Consider the following 21,969-nt stretch of genomic DNA (forward strand, 5'->3'; position numbering starts at 1 on the left):
CTGCCATGGAGTTGTGCCAGTTTCCTCTTGCCTCCTACAAAAAATCTGTCTTTCCATTTATTTAGCCTCTGCTCTATTCCTTTCAGCTCAATACTACCAGGCGGTAACGTGCAGGTTTTACCACACTCTTGAAGTATTAATTAAAGCTTTTGTCTTGTTTTCCTTTGGTAAACTTATCTGAGCTTTTCGATTTTTTTTTTTTTTTGGCAAGAAAATTCCAGGAAATGAAAGGAATAGGACAACATTATGGGGTATCTTAGGACTCTGTTAAGCTAGAGTTGTTTTGAAGCTAATGTTAGACATGTGTCCCTGGAGTGAAAAATGTTTTAGGATCTTTTTCAGGATTCACTCCATCCTGCCCTCCATCATTCTTCTGTCTCAATTCATAGTACAGTTCTTAGATATACTCCCTTTCGCCAAAAAAATCACTGATCAGAAGGACTTGATGGCTATAGAGGCCTACTGCTGGTGATCTGGCTTAGCTAAGGTCAGTTTTCCCAGTGGATAATACTGATCCTTTCCCTTCCCTTCTCTCCCACCAAAGGGTCTGTCCTCAGTCAGTTTCTCTACCCCTGCACTAAGCTATCCTTTTACTACATATTCTGTTCCACCTTCTTGGTTCCCAGCTTCTGAAAGACAAAGCTGATGTCTCCTCTGGTCCTCCAAAGATTTTTTTCCCTAACTTTAAATTGGCTCACATAGTTACTTTGTCTTTGCAACACCGTCTTCTAGCTTTCTTTCTGAGCAGGTTTAGTGTTATCCTCCGTTTTTTGTGGAACCTAATTCTTTTTGGACCTAGTTACTTTATCAACCTATTTGTTCTTCTGTTGTGCCTCTTGGGTGAGTCTTTTATAAAAGCAGAGTATGTAATTGTATCTATGATTATAATTGAACACTTAAAATTTGCCATATCTGAGGCTAAATGCTTTATATTGATAGCTATTCATCACCTTATGAGGTAGGTATATTTTCCTATTTTACGAACTAGGAAATAAGGCTTGGAAAGTTTTGACCTGTCCAAACTAGTAAAGGGCAAAGCCAATGAAACCAGATCTCTCAGACTTCAGAGCCTAAGATCTGGCTCGTCAGCTTGAATGTGTGTAAAGCTGGCATCTGGAATATTGTGGGTCCATATGGTGTCTGCCATCTTATTTCCTCCAGAATAGGTGGCCACAGGATATTTAAACATACCCAGAGGCTGACATACAAAAAATTTTCATCTGTTGGGGGTCTCTTGTTTTGGGGAGGAATGCGTGTGACGTGCATTGTGTTCAGGCCTTGTATCCTTGTGCCCACCTCCCCCCCAACCCAGGCCCCTTCATGGCTGTGCTCTTTGCCAAACTCGAGAACATGCTGCAGAACTCCGTCTATGTCAACTTCCTGCTGACGGGGCTGGTGGCCCAGCTGGCCTGTCACCCCCAGCCCCTGCTCCGCTCTTTCCTGCTCAACACCAACATGGTCTTCCAGCCCAGTGTCAAGTCCCTGCTGCAGGTGTGCGATGCATGCATGCATGGGTGCGTCCAGGCTCCATAGTGGGCCTGGCCCGCAGCTGGAGTGACCGTGGGTGGGCTGGGAACAGGTCCAGTGGGACTAGAAAGGACTGTATCAGTCTAGAGGTGCTCAGAAATGTCATGAAGGTGTGCTTCATAGGTGCTGGGCTCTGTGAAGAATAAGATTGAGAACTTTGCGGCTTCCCAGGAGGACTTCCCAGCACTGCTATCCAAAGCCAAGAAGTACCTCATTGCCCGTGGCAAGTTGGACTGGGCTGAGGGCCCTGCAGCAGGACCTGCCCCGCGCCGTTCTGATTCCCTAGGTGAGGCCTATCCCACCACACCTGTACCTGCCCTCCCTAAATAGCCTATTAACCCAGGTTAATTGAGCTCTTATTAAGAGTGAAATGTTGTGCCAAGACCTGGTGAGTTATAGAAAATTGAGTCTTCATGTTTGTTCTCAGGCTTCTGGTCAGAGGATAGAACATAGTTCTATCTATTAAGAGCCAGATGAGAAGTTCTAGCAAAAACTACTCTAGAATTTGGGGACAAGAAAGAGGACAGAGTAGTCTCTAGGTTGCGATATTATTACAGCTTAGTAAAGGACATGACATTTGACATGGGCCTTGAGAGCTGGGTAGGACTTAAGTAGGCAAAGGAGTGGGGAATCTTTTTTTTTCAGGAGAGATCCTGGACTGTTTAGTTGGAGTAGGGGATTTAAAAGATGGAATAGTTGGTAGTAAGGCTAGAGAGATTTGGCTGGAGCTCAATTTCTCAGAGTAGAAGTTCGGATGTTTCAGGCAGTGAAAAACCACTGGAAGTTCTAAATCTGGAAGTGGAGAGATTAGTATGTTAGCTCAGATGAAGTCAAGCTAGGAGAAAAGAGTCAGGAAGCATCAGGAGGCTTCTGCCATATGTAGATGTTACCAGGGAGACTTGAATTAGAATAGTGGACATGGAAGGGAAGCATTTAATGAGGCAGAAATGAGAAGGAAGTGTTGGTAGAGTTTGGTGAGTGGTGTAAGGAAGGAGGAAGAATTAAATGTGGTTATGAAGTTTTAAATCTAGACTTTTCGCTTAACAAGTATCTTGAACATTTGCCATGTGTGCCAGGCATTGTCTTTGGTACAGGGAATTCAGAGAGGTACAAGATGTAATTTCTGCCTTCAAAGAATGTACAATCTGGAGAGTGACTAGAGGAATGTAATACCAGAAGTAGGAAGCTCCTAAAGGTGTTGGGAGTAATGGGATCTAGAACAATAGAAAAGGATTAACTTTGGACAGGAAAAGGCTTTTTGTTTTTCTCCCTTTGAGGAAAATGAGCAGAGAGCAAGAAGGAACTGACAGGTGCCAGTGTAGTTGTGAAGTATAGAGGAGAAAGGGATTTCACATCATTCTTTATTTACTAATCAAAGTAGAAGGCAAAATGATACGCTGAAAGCAGAGGTGGAGGCTTAATGAGAAAAGTGTACGGGTTGGGAAGAGAGTACCACAAAAGTTACTGCACAGCTGTGAAGTCTCAGGTAAAGTTCTTTTGCATGATTTCTTTATGGTCTAGTATTGTAAATATTTCTTCCTTCTACAGTTCTGGTGCTGGGGTCACTGTAGAGGGGCCAGGTAGACAAGGTAGACAAGACACAGTCTAAGCCCTTAAGCTCACAGGTTAGTGTGTGAGGTAGAAGACATAGAAATAAATTAAGTATGTTGAGTTAAGGGAAGTAAAATTGGGATTCAGTGGAAGACAAATCAAGAGGAGGCTTCCTAGAGAAGTGGGGATTATAAAATTTCACCTAGAATGATGAAAAAATTAGGGAGAAGAAAATTTAGGCAGAGGGAGCTACAGGTGCATGAAAAGTGCCTGGAGGGTTCCAAGGTGATAGATGTGGATGCAAAAGCAAGATGGGGTGTGGAGAGTTTGACAAGAAATTGTAGGAGTGTGAGCCTGATTGTGAAGGACTCTGAATGCCAAATTTAATAGATCGGTATAGTATTTCTGTAGCCAGTATTAGATGTAGGAAATGGGAATTGTTATTAGAATCTAGGCCTTTATAGTAGATATGGATCCAGACCCTGAAATCTAGGCAGAATGTTAGAGGCAAGAGGACATTGTTTTGAATGGCTCACTTGAGTCTAAGCTGACTTGAAATTGACTGCAACCAGTGGGAGAGAGGCTTTGATGCAGGACAGGGACTGGTGAATGGTGAAGTGGTGAATGGTGAAGAGCAGATTTTGGAGGGACAGTAGAGTATGACAGAAGTGAAATTGTCACTGAACTATAATTGCATATATAGCCCCTGTGGGTATTGTAGGAGCAGAGGATGTGGATTGGGTGTTACAGATAAGCTGGGAAAGAGGTAAGTGGTTGACTGGTTTGGAAGAGTGATGGGAAGCATGAAATCAGGGCATGCTGTAGACAGAGGAGAAATAGCTTAGTGATGGTAGATTAGTGATTGGAAAGAGGAGAATTCATCAGGGTCAGAGGGCATGGAGAAGGAATGGATCTTAACTGGGAATGAAGTGGCTAAAGTGTTGATCGGTTAAAGACTGAGAAGGATGGTTGGCTGGGTGGGGAGGCTGGATAGAGGGAAAAAGGCTGGGCAGCTAGTATTTTTGGTGTTAGAGTGAGAAAGAACTCCTCACTCTAGTCCTCAGAGTCAACTTCAGGGATGGGACAGGAAATGGTACCTGAGGTTCATTTCTGGTCCATTTTGTCCTTTTTTCCATTTTCTCAGAACCCTAAAGGAGAAGTCCAAGAACCTAGGGGGTGGGGGAATCTCCCCTCTCAGTCCAAGGGAGGTTCCTTGATCCCAGCACCTTCATGATACCCCTGTTTATTCCCAGTGAAGAGCCGGAGGCCATCCTTGGGGGAGTTACTCCTGCGGCATGCACACAGTCCAACCAGGGCCCGGCAGGCGGCACAATTGGTCCTTCAGCCTGGGCGAGACGGAGCAGGACTTGGCCTAAGTGGGGGCTCCCCTGGGGCTTCAACTCCAGTTCTACCTGCCCGGGGCGGGGCCCCTGAACGCCAAGGTGAGGCTCTTCGAGTCAAGAATGCTGTCTACTGTGCAGTCATTTTCCCTGAATTTCTCAAGGAGTTGGCTGCCATCTCCCAGGCTCATGCCGTCACCTCACCTTTCTTGTTGGAGACTTCAGAGGAAGGATCTGGCCCTCTCATCTCAGGCTATGGGCCCCTCAATCCTTAACTTTCTTCCATGGACAATCAGGGCCATGGGTGGCCTGGGCCCGGGCTGGGGCTAGGGCACAGGCTCCTTTTTATGTTTTGAGGCAGTGGCAAAAGGACTTTTTAATTTATTTCAGATGAATGTTTTATGGAGAACTTGTTGCAATATGTATAAAAGGGAAATCTCTATTCTGTGCTCATTTTTCTTTCCCATTCTTTTTCTGTGGGGCTGGGGCCCCAGAAAAGGTTGTACATAGTGGGGGAGGTGGTCAGGAGTATTTTCTCTTTGGTGAGGACATTGCTGCCAAGGTTTCAAGGTACCCCTTATGCCCTTAGAGGGTGAAGGGACTCTTCCCTCTTCTCTGGATCCCAGAAGGAATAAGCAGCATGGGCCCAGGATGGTTTGGGGGAGCAGCAGCTGATGTTTATTAGAGACCAGTACCCCTATGCCAGATCTTGGGGGCTTTGCCCCCGGAATCTTTTGCTTCAGCTTCAGTCGTCGCTGTCAAACTCTGAGGATAGACCCTGCAGCAGGGGCAGGGACATGGAGTGCCCGTCGGGGTCCCTGGGGCCCCCACCCTGGGCTCCTGGTGGAGGGCTGCGGGGGCTGAAGAGCCAGTTCTCTGCCAGGGTTGGGGATAGTCACAGCTTGACTTATAGCTGGTCTTTTTCCTCCCTAGCTTTTCCCTCTGGTCCTCTGTGCCATCCCAATCCCCTTACCAGGGCCTTCTCATTCCATCTCACCCTCCCCGGGCTCCCTCATTCCATCTCTTTCACCAGAGCCCTGTGCTGAGTAATGGATTCCCCACATACTTAATTCTCATGCCTTCTCCCTCCTTCGCTTTGTCCCTCCCATCCATCTCATCATCATTTCCCCCTAGCAGTACCTGACAGTATCTGGGGCCCCCTCCGGAAGGGGTTTCGGCCCTTGTAGGAGAATCTGGTGGGTTTGCCCTCTGGCCCTTCCTGGGGAGGTGGTGTAGGTGGAGCTGGGACAGGTGGGGGCACATCAGCAGCTTCAGGTGTATCAGCAGGTGCTGATGTGGGGGCCAGAGGTGGCATGATGCTGAGGTTGGGTCTGACCCAGTTGGCCCCATGGAGCAATGGGTCTTTAGTCAGAGGCTTCTGTGGTCCCAGCACGCCCTTGGACTGCAGTGAAAACTTGAGGCAGGAGAAGGCAACAGGTAATGACCGATGTAGCCGGAGGAGCTGGGGCTCATGGGCTGTAGGCATCAGCCCCAGCTGCAGCCAGGAACAAGAGAAGACCTGGTAGATGACATAGATGCTGTGGGTGCTTCGGAGCCAGGAAAGAGTCTGCTGTAGGCTCACCTGCCCTGGTGGCAGCAACAGGAAGGCAACCTTCTTGCGCAGGCCACCCATATGTAGGCGGATCTTGCATGGCTGCCCATCCAACATTCGCATCTCTTCATAGGCTATCTCTGCTTGGCCATTTGGTGAGTATTCCCGAGTGCAGTGGGCGAAGGCACCCTCAGATCCTGCCTGCTCCAGGAGGCTTGGTAGTGGCCCCACTGGTTTCAGTGCCCTCCGACCCTGCCGACCTGGCAAAGCCAGGCGGGTATGGGCTGGGCGGGAATGTTTTACCAGCACACCCAGTAGGTCATAGCAGACTGCATCTGACAGGAAAGGTACTGCTACTGCATTGGGCCCAAAGTGCTCCTCGATGACCTGCAGGTGGCCAGTTTATAGGTCAGGGACTTAGGGTCAGAAGTTAACTGGTTGCCTACTTTAAATTGACCCCCAGTGTTCACTGTTCAGTTACATCTCTATAGTGTTCAGATTTGTGCTTTCTGCTTATCTCCCAGCTCTCCTGCAGCAAAACTTTGAATGTCTACATGTCAAACTATCTAGGTAATGGGAAAACATAAAAGAATGAGACTTTGTCTTTGTCCTGATATAGTTTAGTCTAATGGAGAAGACAAAAATGTAAACAGCTATGTAAAATATTAATAGCAAGATGTGAAGGAGACAAGAAGTGATTGAACAGCCTTTATCTTTCATAGAAAGAGGATCAAGGAAGGTTTCTAGATGGTGATACTTGAGTTTTGAAGGAATTATCTAGGTAGGAGAATGGTCAATTCAGGCATAAGAGTCAGCCAGTGAAAAAACTTGAATTTATAAACCAAGGGGGGCACATTTAGGAACACATAATTTTATAATACTTGTATGTATGGTATGAAGAGGGAAAGGCACACAGGAACTAGATTATGAAAGGCTTGTGTGTGTGTCAAGTGAATTGCCCTGAAGGCAGTGGGAAGCTGCTTGAAGGGCTCTGGGTAGGAGGAACAGGATCAGATAGGTGTTTTTGAAAGCTATTTTTTTTTTTTTTTTTTTTTTTTTTTTTTTTTTTAAATTGAGTCTCCTTTGTCGCCTAGGCTGGAGTGCAGTGGTGCGATCTTGGCTCACTGAAACCTCTGCCTCCTGGGCTCAAGTGATTGTCCTGGCTCAGCCTCTTGAGTAGTTGGAACTACAGGCACCCACCACCACACCTGGCTTATTTTTTGTATTTTTAGTAGTGATGGGGTTTCACTCTGTTGCCTAGGCTGGTTTTGAACTCCTGAGCTCAGGCAGTCCACCTGCCTCGGCCTCCCAAAGTGTTGAGGTTACAGGTGTGAGCTACCGCGCCTGGCCAGAAAGCTAATTTTTAATAGGAAGGCATAAAATAAGGGCGATAGATGAGCTAAGAGTATGGCAATACTCCAGGCAAGGCATGATAAGGTCCTGAACTAAAATAGAGGGGGAAGATACTAGAGATATTTAGGTTATAGAATTAGTAGAACTTGGTCACTTAGGAGATATGGAAAAAAGAATCTTCAGCAGTGCACGCTGGCTCATGCCTATAATCCCAGCACTTTGGGAGGCCAAGACAGGTGGATCACCTGAGGTCAGGAGTTGGAGATCATTCTGACTAATATGGTGAAACCCTGTTTCTACTAAAAATAGAAAAATTAGCCGGGCATGGTGGCACACACCTGTAATCCCAGCTACTTGTGATACTGAGGCAGGAGAATTGCTTGAACCTGGGAGGCGGAGGTTGCAATGAGCCGAGATGGCACCACTGCACTCAACAGAGTCTCAAGCAAAAAAGAAAAAAATCTTCAAGGATTCTTCTTAGGTGACTGGTTACATGGGTGATGTCTTTAATCAATAGTAGGTTACACAGAAATAGATTCGGAATGTCCATTCTTTTACCATGTCTGTTACCTCATAGTATATACCTTCTACCCTAGCTGCAAGGGGTAGTTTTTATAGGGAATTTGAGGCCTCATATTTATAATGTTAAAGTATGCTTTCAGGGATTTTAATTAATTGTGTGTGTGTGTGTGTGTTTTGTTGTTTTGTCATGGCCTTTTTGGGGTTGGTAACCCTGGAAAGTTTATTTTTCATGACTAACTGGGAAACATAAGAGCCTGTCTAGTAATTGTACTTAAGTATGGTTTCAACCCATTCAGGATTTTGTGGCTGACGTTTCTGGTTCTCTGCTCTACTAGGGAGCAAGGGCACACAGAGTTTCCTCTTAGGGCATCTCGTATATTTGAGCCCAGTGCTTACAGTGCTGTACTCTACTCCCTACCTCCAGGCCCAAATTCCGCATGGCTATGCCTGTACTGATGGCATTGCCCTCTTTGTTGGCCTTCTGGTAGAATTCACCAGTGGCTCCTTAAGGCTGATCTACTTTTTGCTACAAAGCTGTTTTGGAAGTACTGCCTCCTAGCATAAGAGGAAGGTAGCTAACTATGGAATTGCATCTGCACCTTGGATAAGCTGAGGTAGCTTGTAGACTACTGTCTTGTCACCTGGCCAAAGGAATAACTGATGTTCTTTTGTGGTCTGCATGGGAGAGTTTCCCATTATTCCTTCTCCTTTGCTTCACTGGAACGCTTCCTTTTGGGTGGGGCTCTGAGAAGGACCAGTGGGGTTTCCAGGGGAGAGAGCAGAACACTGGTGGGTTGACATTTTTGGATGCAATGCTTGCGCCATGACCCATGTCAGATGCACCAAGCATGACATCAGAATCTCACCGTAACTGCTCCTTTGGTGTCAAGGAGCCTGCACAAGTAAGATAAATGGGAGTGTCTGTTGAAGAGCCCCCTCTGATAGGAGTGTGACATTTAAAATACCTGGTGCTTATTATCCAAGTTTCTGCTAAAAGGGTGAATCTCGGTTTACCTGGAGGCTCTTTATTCCCCATATGCTCTTCCTATATGCTGACAGGCATTAAGTTGCCTAATTCTAACTCTCCCTGACCTTGACAGCTCCAGTGGTTATCCTAAAATAGGAAAAATAAGGAGCTCAGCAGTTCTTTGTTAGGGAGACTGTGTTCTTGGTAGAATCACTATTTAAGACTACTATGTGCTCCTACAGAACTTTTGCTTCTGGATAGAAATTGTATGGACCTTAGGCCCACAAATTTAGGTTTTCCAGGGGCATCCCAGGAAAGTGATGGTGGAATATTGTTTTCCTAGATGTCCCTTGGTTCCATCGAATTCTGAATGTGGAGTTCTTGAGCCACATTCTGTTTAGCCAAATGTTTTACCATATGTTCAGTAAACTGTCAGTGGTTTTGGACACAGGAAACCAAGTCACTTAAAGGTGACCTAATCCTTGAATTTGCCCCATAATGCCAGTGATTTATCCTCCATATGTCTACTCCGATTTTCCTGACAATTTTCAGTTTAAATAGGATAATGAGTTTTTCTGATACTCAGAGATGGCATAGCTTTCTAATAGTGGGAGACTCTGTTTATTTTCAGTCTAATTCTGCTTGATCTAGTCCAGGACCAACCTTCTACACTGCTGAAACCAGTTGCTCTAATACTTGGGAAGACCTTGAGTTCTCTTGATTTTGCTTCCCTGGGAAGCTGGCCTTTGTGGTAAGCAGCTACCCTATTTGGAATGGAAGCAGCATGCCATTAAATCTTCTTTGAGTGTGGTAGGCACTGCTTTAAGATTTTTTTTTTTTAAGCCTGGTAGGCTGACTTCTATGAATGTTATAAATTCACCTTCCTTCAAATCACATAGTCAGAATCTGATTCTAAATTATCTGATCTGAAATTTCCTGCCATCCAACCTGCAACTGAAAAGTGATTTGGTAGGATTTTTGGATACCTGCAACCCAGATACAGCTGAGATTGTCCTGCTCCTTAAAATATAAAAATCTGCCTCGAAATCCAAATTTCTTATTTTGTGGAAGTTAAGGTGGAGGATATCTGTGAAAGAGTTTCAGATAAAATTCAGATTCTATAGGAAGCTGGTTCTGCAGGAAGTCCAGGTTCTAAGATTAGCCCTTATATCTCTTTGGCTTTATTTTTACTACTGCTTCTTTGAACTCTGCTCTAGAAGATTATTAGGAGTTCTCAAATATGAATTATTATTTTTCCTCTCCTTGTTTTTACAAATGCTCTACATTTAATTACTATTAAATTATTATATACTCACCACCCCCCTTCTCATTAATTCAGATATTTATTAAGTACCTTTTATTTGTCAGGTTCTCCTCTCCCTCTTTGTGTGGATAACTCCTGCTTGCCTAGCTAGAATGTCACTCTTTCCAGGAAGCCTTCCTGATCTCCTGTCTCACCCCTGACTTAGCGTGTCTCCTCTTTGTTCATAATTCCCTATACACTGCTTTTCAGTGAACCTTTTTACTATTTTTACAGTTGTCATTAAATGGGGGCAGTCCATGCCAATAACTTTACTGCAGTGCTTGGCACATATGGAAGCACTGAGTAAATGTTGGTTATTATTGTCTTCAGACTTCCCACCCCTTCCTACTCACAAGCTGCTCAGACCCATGCAGGTCATACTTTGTTACTTCCTCTTTAGCCCCCTTACTTCACCTACCTTATCCTTGATGAGGGTCCAGGTGGCATCAGCTTCATCCAATGTCAGCAGGTGGGGGGTACCCACCAACATGGTGGAGTATGGGAGGGATTGGGCCGGGCAGTGGCTGCTGCAGGAACCCCAGGTGGCCCAGGGAGGTGAGACCTGAGGTCTTGGGCTCTAAGCCATTGCATGACATCATAGAGGTCCTTCTAGATAATTGTGCCTTGGATAGGGGGAGGACAGTGACTTTCCTAGCTTCACTGCAGCATGTAATTCATACTCTTGAGTCACTTATCCATCCTCCTGCATTAGGGAAAGAAAATGCAGGTGTCTGTTAGGGTGTGTTTGTATATGTGTATGTGTGTGTGTAGTTCTTGGTCTGAGTTGTTTAAGGAAACAGGATCAGGTCTCTCCTCCCTTCAGCAGCATCTCTGAAGCAATTTACTATCTTAGCTGCAGATGCTTCTCTGTGAGGTTGGATTGGGGTCCTAAAGGACATGGGAGAAGTACAATCATGAGCCACATAACAATGTTTTGGAAAATGATATGTGACTTACAGTGGTCTGACACTATAAGAGTATATTGTCGTGTTTTTACTTTACTTTTTCTATGTTTAGGTATGTTTTGATACACAAATACCATTGTGTTACAATTTCTTATGGTATTCACTACAGTAACATATTGTACAGATTTGTAGCCCAAGAGCAATTGGCTATACCTTAGAGCCTACAGCCTAGGTGTGTAGTAGGCTATACCATCTAGGTTTGTGTAAGCACACTCTATGATGTTCGTGCAATGATAAAATTGCGTAAGGGTACATTTCTCAGAACATACCCTGTTGTTAAGCAATGCATGACTATGTAGATCAGGACTTATACTGAGAACCAAGCAGTGGTTCCCAACCTTGGCTGCACTTTGGAATTGCCTGGGCGCTTAAAAATTACTGGTGCCTGGATCAATTACTGGTGCCAGAGATTCTGATTTAATTGGTCTAGGGTGTGCCTGGGCATCACAATTTCTAAAAGCTCTTCAGGCAATTATAATGCATAACTTAGGTTGAAAACCATTATTAATGGGTGGGTTACAATTGCAGTGAAAACCAGGAAAATGTGTAGGAGGTTGCTGTGCTCAGCAGTGTGACAATGTGGAGGGTAAGAATATAATTGGGATAATGTTGCCTTAGTAACAAGAGAATCTTCAGGAAGGCAGAATTACGCAGGTAAATTTGAGGAAAAATTTCTTCGTGCTCCACTCCCTGTCCTAGTCTGATTTGTGCCTAGTAGCTAGATAAAAGCTGGAATATTAGCTATATGTTATCTCCTTTGCATCTTTGCCCAGAGATCTCAACTGTGTTTTGCTGAAGAAGAACCATTCTAGAGAGCCTTTCCTGTAGTTACTTTTCTACTCCATACCTTATCTGTTCAAGGAGTCCTTTCTCTGAGTCCTTCTGGAGAGTCTCCTTTGTGCCCAGGAAGACCTCTTTTGTGTAGGTGGTATCCTTGCCTAGCCCAGCCCTGCATAGCTCTGTAGAGCAGTCCCACAAAGTTGGCTGTCATCTGAGCTGGCTGAGGTGGTATGAGTGGGGGCATAGGCAAAGGTCCTGCAGTGGTGGGAAAGAGCGTTAGGAAAGTTTTCCTAAAGGGGATGTAACTGGCCTCGGGAGGGCAGGTCTCCTTAGATAGAGCTATGGATATGGGTGCTGGGTCTTTGAGCAAAGGTTTTACAGTGGGTATGGTCCTATTTTCCAAGAGAGGAATTAATATCAAATATTTCCAGGAGAGGAATTATACCAAATATTAATGTTGAGCTCTTTTGTGCTAGGGGCTGTGCCAAATACTTTGAATTCATTGTATTAGTTAATCCATTTGGTATCCTCTTGAAGTAGTTACTACTATTATCTCATTTTACAAGTAAAGAAATAGGCTCAGAGAGGTTAAATAATTATTTCAAAGCATATGATGAGTTTATAGAGGATCTAGGATTCAGGTAAAAGTCTGCTGGACTGAATCTTTAACTAGCACATTCCTTTGGCTCACTTTAGTGTGTGGTGGGAGGAGTGAGTGCCAGATGGAAAGTACTAAGTGGTTTTGTGAAAAGGAAATGGGCAGGATAAGAGGAGCCACGATGAGCCAAATCAGAACCCCCAAGTTTCTTGTTAAGACAAGTGAAACCAAATCCGTTCCTTCTAATGCCCCTTTAGCACATTTTGATTATGGTTGACAAAAAGAGGTCACCTGGTGTAGTACAGCTGCACCTCTGTTCTCTCCAGGAAAGAATTCTGAGTGAGGCAGGTGGAGATAGAGCAAGAGAGAGACATACACAAGGACAAGAGACATAGATATGGGATAAAACTGACAAATGGTGCAAGGAGACAGAGATGTAGCAGTATAGAGACAGTGAGAGTGACTGATAGAGAATGGTGTACATCCAGATCCCAAGGGGATTCCAGAATGAGAAGGAGAGGAATGAGATTGGTGCAGGGATGGTGGACTGTGGTGACTTTACCACCGTGCAGTCTGCATATAACAAAATTGCCCTTGTACCCTTTGAATTTATACAAAAAAAAAAAAAAAAAATGACGAGGAGGATCTCTTTAGGACTTTTGGGAGAGGGGCTCAGAGGGGAAATTGGGAGTGAAAACTTCTGTCTGATTACTCCTCAGTCAGAAGCCCATACATTCTTCTGCTTCCTGATTGTCATGATTCCCTAAGATCCCTAAATTCCCTACTGATCTACCCCAACACTAAGTCAGTCGGTCTTTCCTTTTGACTCAGAAAGACTGAGTCTAAAAGTTACTGAAGGAAAATGGATGGCAACTGGGTCCTGGATGGAGATGGTGAGCCTAAGGGCTGGGCTCTTTGGGCCATGTCTTGCTTATAGGATTTGCCTCTGGTGTGGCGTGAGAGACAGATCATCTGTAGGGTATCTGAGAGTGATCTGAATGGAGAGCATGAGGGTAAGAAACAGATGGATCTTTTTATCCAGAGAACATGAGGTTCTCAGTATGAACCTGTAGGGCAGTATAGAATAGTATTGACAGCACAGACTTTAGAGTGATAAAGAGCCTTAACAAGTCTCTTCATGTCTCTCAGACTTCAAGGATAATCACACAGACCCCTCATACCTTATTTGAAACTTTTAGGGACAGATATTTTGGAATTCAGTTGTTTTCAGATTATAGAAAAGGAATATTTTATATATATATATATATATATATCCTGTATTAAGGAATACCCCAGTGGGATTCAGGACAGTGTCCTATAATCAAACACATCAACACTTCTGAAGTTAGATGTATGAATATTCACACTAAATAAGATAAATAAAGATTATAAATAGGATCATGATGGTTGAGGTGTCAGGTTTTGGGCCAAAGTTATAAAAAATATTGTTTCTTCAGAGTTTTTTTTTAATTTTGGAATTATGGATGAGGGATTGTGGGCTTATAATTAATTCTCAGGTTGTCATGAGGAATGAGAGTGTGGTAAAACTCTTGAAACTATCATATGGCAGGTATGTATGCAATCTCAATTTGGAACAAGATACAAATGTCCAAGGGAGTGGATTTTTAGCTTGAAGGAAGAAAGTCGCTACAATGGACAACGTACAGCTCTGGAACCAGCTACCTTGAAAAGTTGTGCACAACCAGGAGTTGAAGGTGCCTTAGAAGAGAGTCTTCATGTAGTGGGAGGGTGACAGAATTCATTGTTTATGAATGTTGGCTGCAGATGATTTCCCTTTCGTGTATCGAAGGGGAAAGGCAAAAAATTGTATACCTGTATATATGTGAGACACAGGATTATCACACATATTTATTTATAATCAATAAATATCTTACTGCATATATGCTTGTTCACATGTCAATTATTTTCTTAGGATAGATTTATTAAGGGGGAACTTATTTATTTATGAGACAGGGTCTCACTGTCACCAGGCTGGAGTGCAGTGGTGTGATCACAGCTCACTGCAATAAAGGGGAATTTAGAGTAAGAGAAGGATATGAACATCTTCAAGACTTGTGACTCATTAGGATTAGAATTGTGTCACAGTTATCTGCAAAATCATTGCTTGGAGGCCGTTTAAACTCAGAACCTCATGAAAAAAAATTAATCTTGAGAATGAATGAGCCCACACTTAGGTTGACTGTAGATTTCCTCTGTATCTAGTTGTGTGCAGTGTGATGATGCCTCTGAAAATCATACAGAGCTTCTGGACTCTTTAGTCCTTGTTATTGATGACCTGGTAAGACCCAGTGTGGTACCGGAGATGGCATCATCTGCTTTTTCTGATCTGCAGCCTCCTTATCTGTGTAGTGTTCCGTGGTCCAGCTTGGTCCAGCTATCTGTGCTGAGTGGACTGGGTTGCTCTTCGCTTCAGGTTTTCATGTCTAACTCCAATACCTGTGGTTATGATAGTTTTCCTGGAGAGCTTGGGTTTGCCTTTGCAGTCTGCAGCTTTTTCTGATCTCATAACAGTGACTCCCTGCCATATTATACTTATTATATTATACCTATTCTGAACTCCATGATGGTATTAAAGACCTTTTGTTATGTAATGTCCCTTCCAGTGTGGTGTCATAGCTGAAAATGAATCCCCTGTTGGGCAACACCGCCATACTTCCTGTTCTTGCTCTGGCAGGTACAGAAGTGCGAAATGTTTCATTTATCATATTGCACTAACGTCACGTGCTTCTAATGATGTTGGCGAAGACAAATGGGGGTGTCGATGGGGATTTTATTTGGGGATTGTACCTTCTTGTTGAGGGTGCACAAAAGGGCAGATTGACAAGAAACCATAGTAATGCAGCCTCAGGCAATCAGATGATGTGGCTGCAGTGATTTTCTGGAATATCAACATTTCTTTCAGTGGACCCCTGACCTCTGAAGCTGCAGTCAAAGGGGAAGAAGTTCTAGCTGTTAATTTTGGGGGCTTTGGTGAGAGTTGGGGTAAGGAAGAATAGTAATTACAGATGAGACCAAAAGAGGATTCTTTGAATTTGAAGTGGCCAAATTGGTACCACAGGGCACATTATTTAGATTATCAGAAGGTGGGAGACTAGCTTGTATAATAACTCGTTTCCTGAGGGCAGTCTGAAAACAGAATCTGGCTCTAGGAGTAGAGAGGGCTGTGATTTCAGACAGGTACCCAAGCACTTGACTCCAGGGACAGCGCCACCATCTGCGGCAGTGCCAAGCACATCCATCAAGTTTGAGATCTATAGAGGAGCTTTTGTGTGGGAGCATGGGAAGACTTAGACTGAAATAATGGAGGTGGCGAGCAGGAAGGGGAGTTAAGTTAGATCTTGTTTATTATGATCCTTCACTGATTTTTCCTGCATGGTAGTGTAGCCCCCTGACCTCTAGCTCTTGCCCCCTCCCAAGCAGAATACATGTTTAAGTCAAAGTTTACAGATGCCAGTGTTGCACATAGTAGGGACTCCACAACAATTACCTGTTAAATGATGGTGACAGTCATATGCAGACAGTGGGATGAAGATAACATAATTCACACCCCCAGACTCCCCTCCGAGTGTCCCCTCACCTCCACTCTTAGGCTCCATTGTTACCACTGGACATTATAACGGGCTTTTTCTGAATGTGAAGGTGTCCAGGAGTTGGTTCCTGATCTGCTTGGTGCAGGACCCATAGATGAGGAGGTTGAGGGCAGGTGGCAGCAGCAAGTAGATGTTGGAGAGAAGGATGTGCACAGGCTTTGGGACGGTGTGATGACCAAAGCGGTGTGTGAGGTAGGAGAAGAGACCAGGTATGTAGAAGGCCAGAATGACACAGATGTGAGAACTACATGTACCAAAGGCCTTGGCACAGGCCTCCCGGGTAGGCAGCTGCAGCACAGCATGGGCAATGAGTCCATAGGAGCCAGTGATACCCAGAATATCCATACCTGAGATGGCCAGTGAAAGTGCCAGACCATATAAATTGTTGACCCTTGTGTTACCCACCACCAGTTCTACCACCGCCATGTGTGCACAATAGGTATGGCCTATGGTCTTGGCTTGGAAGTGCTCAAACTTTGCCACCAGCAGTGGGAAAGGTACAACAATAGCCACAGCTTTCAGTGCCAGTGCCAAGGCTGCATAACCCACATGGGCTTTGGTGACCAGGACAGGGTAGTGCAGTGGACACCCTATTGCCACAGCACAATCACCGGCCATGGCCAAAAGCACACCTGATTCCATGGCAGTCAGTGCATGTACAAAGAACATCTGGACCAGGCACACAGCATATGGCACAGATCGGGGCCCAAACCACAGCACAGCCAGTAACCCTGGGGCTATAGATGTGGCTAAGCCCAGGTCTGTGGCTGCTGGCATGGCCAAGAGTAGAAACATGGGCTGGTGCAGTGTGGAGTCTATCCACACCACTGCCAACAGTGCTCCATTGCCCAGCAGGGCCAGCAGATAAATGGGCCCAAAGACCAGTGTCAGCCAAGTCTGGGCACTTCCTAGCCCTGGAAAGCCAGTCAGTATGAAGAAGGTTGGGTGTAGGAAGGTGGAATTGAGTTGTAGAGTTTCTGTCATTCTGTGGTGGGCACAACTTGAGGGCTCATGGGGGGCATGACTCCTGATAGGAAAGACAAGGGGAGAGATTTTGGGGGTGTCACAGTGGCACAAACCCATCCATGGCACATGTGTAGGAGTAGTGCAGGGCTGGGAGGATCACAGGGTTATAACTTTTGGTTAGTGGGGGTTTGGATGGATAATTAAAGTCGAAATTCTATCTTAGATAGGAGAATCCTTTGCTCCTAAAAGTTTATACGTATTGTAGTGGGAGGAAGGGGTAGTGAGGAAGAGGCTGCCTGCTGCAGTGGCTGGTATAGATAGCCAGAGAGAGCCTTCTAACTGGATGCCAGCAGAGGGTGGAGCGGAGATGAATACTTTTCTTCCTCAGGGTCCAAATAGAGTCAGTCTCAGTCTCTATGAGGAGAAAGCCAGTGCTGTGGGCAGGGTGGGGAATCAGGCTTCCGGCCATCCTGTCCCTGCCTGTGTATCCTTGGGCAAGACCTCTGGACCTCAGCTTCTTCAGCTGTATAGAGCTGGTGGGTACAGTGATAATAAGGTTTGCCTAGCTCTGAGCAATTGCCCATTCTCTGCACCAACCATCCTGGAAGAGAGGAGGGAGAGTAGAAAGAAAGGGAGAAACCGTAGTGGGAGGCAGATGGAATCTGGAGTGAATCTGGGAGCTTGGTGTGGCAAGGGAAAACTTGCTAGGTTTTTGGGGTGCAGGGTGCTTACGTTCTGAACTTGATGCCGAACACCAGCTGGAGAGTTGAAGTTGGGGCTGGGGAGCAACAGAGAGAGAGATGGCAGTATGAAATGGGACTTTTCTTCTCCGTTTGCTTTCCTTCTTCACGATACGAAAGTGGGTCCCACTAGAGTCTCATTCCTGGCATGCCAGAGGGAGAGGAGGTGACATAGAGGGAGAAAATGGCACTCAACTCAGAGTAGCAGCCATCTGAGGAAGAAGCATCTCTGACATTGGAGGAGGCAGAACGAGTAGATTGACTTCTCCCAGGATCTAGCCTACCTAAGAAGCTTAATACATGTTGAATGGATAAATGAATGAGGAAGAAATCACCAGCAGAAGGCTTGACTGGGAAAGATCTCAAGCACTGTGTGTTGGCAGCTTCTTTTTGCTTTAATCAGTGCCTGTGGGGTTCTTTATGTGGCTGTTCTACCTGCTTCCCTCAGGGCCTTTCTCCCTCCCACCTGTGCCACATTAACTCTTTTTGTATCTCTCTGCTCAGTGCTGATGGGCTGGTGACTCAGGAAGTAGAGTAAGGAGGCAGAAATGGGGGCAAGCCAGGAAAGAGACTATCGGGTGGAAAGATCTGGGAAAGGAACACTTTCTGAGGGAGGTCTTTCCTTCCAGTAGAAAATTCATTGCTTTATTCTTTAATAGCATCTAGCCCAATCTGTTGTAATTTCTTGTGTCTCAATTCTTGTCTCCCACTAGACCAAAAGAGTTGCAGATGTTGCTTTTTATTAGCCACAGTGTCTCTACTGCTCACCACAAGTCTGGCATGTAGTTAGCTATGAATAAATATATATTGCTTTTAATTGTGGGACAGACTGCTGGTCCTAACAGCTTTTGCTGATGAATAGGGGTTCCTACAATTTCAGGAGTCTTAGGTATCCACGAAGAAAAAGAGTTATTTACCATCAACCACAAGTCTGTTGAATACAGTTCTTTTTATTATAAGGAGACATATTGTTAAACTCATCACACTATGTAAAGTTATGCAATAAAGACCACAGGACCTATTGGAAAAATGAAGGTAGGGGCACAACACTCAAAAACTTCATCAGTGACACATTTAAGAAAAAGATGGGCTGGGCACAGTGGCTTACACCTGTAATCCCTCCTGTCTTTGGGAGGCCAAGACAGGAGGATCATGAGCCCAGGAGTTCTAGACCAGTCCATGCAACACAGTGAGAGCCCATCTCTACAAAAAATTTAAAAAGTAGCCAGCCATGGTGGCATGCACCGGTAGTTCTACCTACTCGAGAGGCTGAGGCAGGAGGATCACTTGATCCCAGGAGTTCAAGGCTACAGTGAGCTATAATCATGCCATGCACTCCAGCCTGGGTGATAGAGTGAGATCCTGTCTCTAAAAAATAAATAAAATGAAATGAAATTGGACAGAAAGTTGTAATACCAGATGTGAATGGGTGTGGCTCATAACACAAGTGGTGAACTGAAGTAGCTGATCGATGTTTGAGGTATAGGCATGTGTGCATGTTGAGCTTTCTTACTCAGTTCAGTTCAGCTGCGTTCAGTTTTCTGTGTTCACCTACTTTCTTGAAAGTGGAGTTACATGCAAGAAAACATGAAATTCACATTATTCTCAGTTCCCTAATACATATGTCAATTGTCTTTGAACTATTTGTATTTCAAAACTAGCATTATAGAAGAACTAGTTGAATCTATTTTCTGCCTGGCCTTGTGTCATGTGGTGAGGATACAGTGGCAATAACAAGACCATGCTGCTCTCAAGGAGTTCACAGTCTAATGGACACAGTGATCTAAACTGTTGTTGTAGGGTTGTTAAGGTAATTGCCTTAACTCAAGTCAACACCAGATACGATGGCAGCACAGAGAAAGAAGACTTTCACTCTTCCTGGGGGAGTCAGGGAAATCTCTGAATCACAGTAATGGTTAAAAGTTTTGTGGAGTTTCCTGGGTACATGCACTGCTCTAAGCCCTAACCTCACAACAGTCATCTGAGGTGGGCACAATTCTTTCTTCCATTTTACAAAAGAAACTAAGAGATAGACATTAACTTGGTCAAGGTCATATAGCTAGTAGACAGCAGAGTTAGGATACTAACTCAGTCTGGCTCTAGCATACTTGCTGTTAGCCACTACTTCAAAAATTGTTACTGAGGTTTAGAACATGAGTAGGAATTTTTAGAATAGTTGGAGCAAAATGCACCCATTCCTGCAAGAAGGAGTTCAGGAGATTTTGGGATTGGCAGGTGATCCTAGGATTGCTGAATGGAGAGATGTACAAAGAGCTGTAATTATTTGGTAGTAAATGGTGAGCTGTCACCAATTCAGGGAGGAGAGGAGTACTGAGCAGGTGGGAGAAGTGGGTTAAGAGCCGTGAAGGAGAGGGTTAGGAAAAAAGTGCTCTTGGCCTCAAGAGAACACTAATAAAAGTTTTGGCTGTCTTGGACACTTGCTCTTTGTGCAAAGATTGTTCATAAGATAAATTACAGAATCCATAAGCCCAACAAGTCCAAATTTGAAGTCACTAGGTTCTTGGAAATCTACTGTGTTATGTATTTCCTATTCTCCAGTAATCCAAGATACGCTGGGAGATATCATTGACTTCGTCTTTAGAAGATTCCTTGGTTAGTCTCCCAAGCTCCAGTTCATACTTACAGAAGCTGTCTAAGCACACCTTGGGAACCAACTGTCTGGTCTTTTCCTGTGACATTGACCATTAGAGGAGGGGATTTGACACCTGTGACCTTGTGGGGGCTATATGCAAGAGCCTACTCCCCAGAGCAGGGTGTCAGCTCTCTGTGAGGAGTTGGGTGGGGTGGGGAAAAGGGAGGCTCTTTGGATTTCTTAGTTGCTGTTAGACTGACATGGAAAATAGGATAGGAGGGTTCTGTCTGGAGACTGACTCTGATTTTCTTACATTTTTGACTAATGCAACTACCACCAACATCTATAGAATAGGGTTCTTAGATAACAGCTGGCTCCATGTGGGCCTGTTCTATTGTTTTCCATTTAAAATGATCCATGAGCAAGAACACATATAAGTAGCTTATCACTTTACATGATAGATTACAGATCAGAAATCTTGGGTTCTCGTGGTGTCATACAGCACTAAATCCTCTTCTAGAAACCTACTAAAGCAAACTCAATTGTCAAATCCCAATTCCTGGGTCAGTATGAGATCCTTTTGTGACTAATGGCACCACAGTAGCCCAGGCTTCCTTCACTCAGTTTCAGGAGAGGTAGAGAGATCCTGTAAGATCAGGTTTGCCCTAGCCTATGGAGATGTGGAAGGAGTCGTGGAACCACTATGCCCATTTTTCTAGCATTGGTTTTCCTCCTCTACTTCATGCTTCCCAGCCCTTCCATGAGCAGATCCTTAGTATTCCATAAAGCTCTGGAGCATTGGGCATCCTCAGTTCCTAGGAGGATAGTAGATGTGCTTGCATTGAGGTTGTAGATTTGAGAAGGGAAATGTTTTCCCTCTCCGTCATAATAGGATCTTCCAGAAGTCAGGTTATGGTAGGGATATGGAATAGATCACATCTAGTTTTTAATTAAATCTCTTTTAATCTTGTCTACGCTCCTTATCCATGTCTCCTTCCTCTGCAATAGGCTTAATCTTTCCTCTACACAGAATCCAGAGATTCTGGGACTGACACTAACTTTGATCATATATAGAAGTGACTCTATGAATGCCGAGGTCACAGTTGCCATCTTTGTTTCCAAGGCAAAGCTATACCTGTAAAATTGGGTTAGGACCCTGAAACTCTCTTAACTTAGCAAATCGTTGTATTCCTTCAAGAGATGTTTTTTGACTAAGCCTCTCTGAGCAGTAATGGCTGAGGAGAACACTGCTGGGATGGTCTTCCAATGACTTTTAAAAATAGAAGACAAGTAGTTCCCTGTAAGTGTTCTCTAGCATTTAGAGGAGGGCTTTTGAAGTGACTCACCTTGTTGAGATTGGGTTGAGGTTATTGCTCAAGAAATTAATTCCTTGATGTTGTTCTCTGAGGTAATAGATAACACTTTTATCTTTTCCCATGATTATCCCCCTCCCTCTGAATTCACATTGCATGGGTGACTCTTACAACCACGAAAAGTATAAATGTCATTCACAGAATTCAGCAATCATTGTTCAGAACTCATTACATATCAAGCAAAGTACTGCAGATGGGTAAACAGCCTCTCTTATCATTACATTTGTT

General features: G+C 44.4%; 3 protein-coding genes across 6 annotated transcripts in view; 1 reads left to right on the plus strand and 2 right to left on the minus strand.

The window, feature by feature from the left end:
* The window catches only part of FHIP1B (FHF complex subunit HOOK interacting protein 1B), a 32,871-nt gene extending 18,512 nt beyond the window's left edge, over window positions 1-14,359 (plus strand). For 3 of the 4 annotated variants that reach the window (XM_073018917.1, XM_008008940.3, XM_008009004.3), the window contains exons 10-12: window positions 1,313-1,491; window positions 1,651-1,813; window positions 4,332-4,860. In XM_073018917.1, the coding sequence (XP_072875018.1) occupies window positions 1,313-1,491; window positions 1,651-1,813; window positions 4,332-4,693 (704 nt within the window). In that variant the 3' untranslated portion in view covers window positions 4,694-4,860. Of the gene's footprint in view, window positions 1-1,312; window positions 1,492-1,650; window positions 1,814-4,331; window positions 4,861-14,028 lie in introns of those variants that run through there. The other variant, XM_037999799.2, reaches the window with a different exon arrangement.
* Window positions 5,164-10,664, minus strand: C1H11orf42 (chromosome 1 C11orf42 homolog). Its single transcript, XM_008008925.3, has 3 exons — window positions 10,534-10,664; window positions 5,559-6,357; window positions 5,164-5,294 (listed from the first exon to the last, which is right to left on the minus strand). Exons 1-3 carry the CDS (start codon window positions 10,603-10,605, stop codon window positions 5,164-5,166), a joined length of 1,002 nt encoding a protein of 333 aa, XP_008007116.2. The 5' UTR covers window positions 10,606-10,664.
* A 1,236-nt stretch (window positions 14,360-15,595) lies between the features above and the next one.
* Window positions 15,596-17,509, minus strand: OR52W1 (olfactory receptor family 52 subfamily W member 1). Its single transcript, XM_008008910.3, has one exon. It carries the CDS (start codon window positions 17,150-17,152, stop codon window positions 16,091-16,093), a length of 1,062 nt encoding a protein of 353 aa, XP_008007101.2. The 5' UTR covers window positions 17,153-17,509; the 3' UTR covers window positions 15,596-16,090.
* Window positions 17,510-21,969: the final 4,460 nt, after the last annotated feature.

This window comes from Chlorocebus sabaeus, chromosome 1 (genome assembly GCF_047675955.1).
Source record: "Chlorocebus sabaeus isolate Y175 chromosome 1, mChlSab1.0.hap1, whole genome shotgun sequence".
NCBI classification, from domain to species: domain Eukaryota; kingdom Metazoa; phylum Chordata; class Mammalia; order Primates; family Cercopithecidae; genus Chlorocebus; species Chlorocebus sabaeus.

Coding starts and splice junctions, on each gene's coding strand:
- C1H11orf42 (XM_008008925.3), bottom strand. CDS start 10,605: ATGTTGGTGGGTACCCCCCACCTGCTGACATTGGATGAAGCTGATGCC. Junction 6,358..10,533: donor GGACCCTCATCAAGGATAAG/GTAGGTGAAGTA, acceptor GGCCACCTGCAG/GTCATCGAGGAGCACTTTGG. Junction 5,295..5,558: donor GGGGCCCCAGATACTGTCAG/GTACTGCTAGGG, acceptor CAACCCTGGCAG/AGAACTGGCTCTTCAGCCCC.
- OR52W1 (XM_008008910.3), bottom strand. CDS start 17,152: ATGGGTTTGTGCCACTGTGACACCCCCAAAATCTCTCCCCTTGTCTTT.